The sequence below is a fragment of the Salvia hispanica genome, chromosome 5 (genome assembly GCF_029641045.1).
Source record: "Salvia hispanica isolate PSC_SH4W2 chromosome 5, Shi_PSC_v1, whole genome shotgun sequence".
NCBI lineage: Eukaryota > Viridiplantae > Streptophyta > Magnoliopsida > Lamiales > Lamiaceae > Salvia > Salvia hispanica.
In genome coordinates this window covers 26,147,862-26,149,635 of record NC_142696.1, presented here as the reverse complement: position 1 = coordinate 26,149,635, position 1,774 = coordinate 26,147,862, and the positions used below count along the sequence as shown (strand labels likewise).

At 40.8% G+C, this 1,774-nt stretch overlaps 1 protein-coding gene across 1 annotated transcript; it reads left to right on the top strand.

The window, feature by feature from the left end:
- The first annotated feature begins 604 nt into the window (after positions 1-604).
- LOC148926551 (wall-associated receptor kinase 2-like) lies at positions 605-1,543 on the top strand. Its single transcript, XM_089059169.1, has 2 exons — positions 605-1,082; positions 1,182-1,543. Exons 1-2 carry the CDS (start codon positions 605-607, stop codon positions 1,541-1,543), a joined length of 840 nt encoding a protein of 279 aa, XP_088915295.1.
- Positions 1,544-1,774: the final 231 nt, after the last annotated feature.

Sequence of the window (1,774 nt, the reverse complement as noted above, 5' to 3'; positions counted from 1 at the left end):
GTAGTTATGCCTTTATCCATGAGAGGACAAATTGGATGTACTATCTGAATAACTCAACGGCATTGGCAAATGATAATTGTGCATCAAAAAAAGGCCACCGGTAGTGCGCTTGGACTGGCTCGTTGGCGCTGAGAACTGCAGCCGAGCTAAGAATTCTAGCACTTACGCGTGTCTAGACCAAAGGAGTGATTGTGTTGATTATGTTGATGACTATTATCATATTGTAGGATACACATGTAGCTGCCCAAAAGGGTACGAGGGAAATCCTTACTTACCGGGAGGATACAAGAGTTAGTTTCTTTTCTCCCCTAGTTCTTTTCATTTCAAGTTTTCTCTGTCTCATAGAAATAGAACATATTTTCATTTTCGTCCGTTCCATAAAAATAGTCTATATCCATTTAGGAAACTGTTCCACGTGAACAAACACTACTAACAATCATTCTCGCTTAATTTACCAATTGAACTCCAAATCACATATTTCTATGGAACGGAGGGAGTACGAAAACCACTTATGAATACATGCTTTCGGTAACTTGACTCTATCTCATTTGCTTCTCTGCCAGCAATAATTCCCTCTTCAAGTTCACCTACCAGAAGTGGATGCATGGATCAATGTGGGAAAGTATCGATTCGATTTCCATTTGGTGGGGGTCCAAATTGCTTCTTGGAGCCATCTTTTGAAGTTGTTTGCAACAAGGACACCCACCCTGCCACACCCTTCCTCCGTCTTTTCAACACTGAAATCCTTGAGCTGAACTCATCGAAAATTATTGTCATGAACCTATCTTCAAATTGCTACAATTTGTCAGAGTCAGACTATCAAGTTGAGCGGAGCTTGAAGATCGACTTGTTGAAAACACAGTATCGGTTATCAGATGACAACTGGATCACTGCCATTGGCTGCAATGTTATGCTTAACGGGGTTGTTGGACAAGACAAGCAAACTTCTTTACGCAGCAGCTGCGCAGCCATTTGCTCTGACAGTCAGATCTATGCAGGTGGTGATAGTTTGTATGGACTGTGCAGGTATGGACCAACATTTTATGCAGGTGATGGTTGCTGCAGAGTACCAATTCCAAGAGGTAATAATCAATTGATGTTTTGTTTCTATACATTCTCTATTACTCCATTAAAGAGCTTGACATAAGTAGACAGTGAAGTATGTGTTGGATCATTTGCAGGTACATCGTACCTTGAATATAATTGGACTGATCTCGGTGAACGGAGGACAAGTTCCAGTATTTCTTGCAGCTATGCCGTCATTGAATACACTAACAATGAAGATGGAGATGGTTCATTACAAGCTCCATTTATGAATTACTCAAAAGTGATCCAAGGTCAAATTGTTCAGCCGAGCATGGCACTGGATTGGGGGATCGGAAGGATGAATTGCAAAGAAGCCCAGCAGGATCTCGCTAACTTCGTATGTCGAAATAATAGTGAATGTGTTGATTTTAATGCTACGCTTGGAGGGTACCTCTGCATCTGCTCCAAAGGATACACAGGCAATCCCTACCTCAATCCAGGCTGCCATGGTTGGTAACCTCTAAACCTTTTGCCTTATTATAATGATTTACTATTTGGCAATTCATCTACAGATTTATGCTTTATCAAATTTTCAACTAGTGATTATCTTTTGAGCAAATATTGATGAATGCGCTGATAATACAACTAATACATGCGCCTCAAACTCAATTTGCAAAAACCTTCCGGGGACATTTCTCTGCTCATGTCCAAAATGGTATATTCGTGATGGGAAAAAAGATGGCACAGG

Excerpts from the sequence above, each read along its gene's own strand:
- LOC148926551 (XM_089059169.1), top strand. The coding sequence starts at position 605 with ATGGATCAATGTGGGAAAGTATCGATTCGATTTCCATTTGGTGGGGGT. Across the intron at positions 1,083-1,181 it reads CAGAGTACCAATTCCAAGAG|GTACATCGTACCTTGAATAT; the intron begins GTAATAATCAAT and ends GATCATTTGCAG.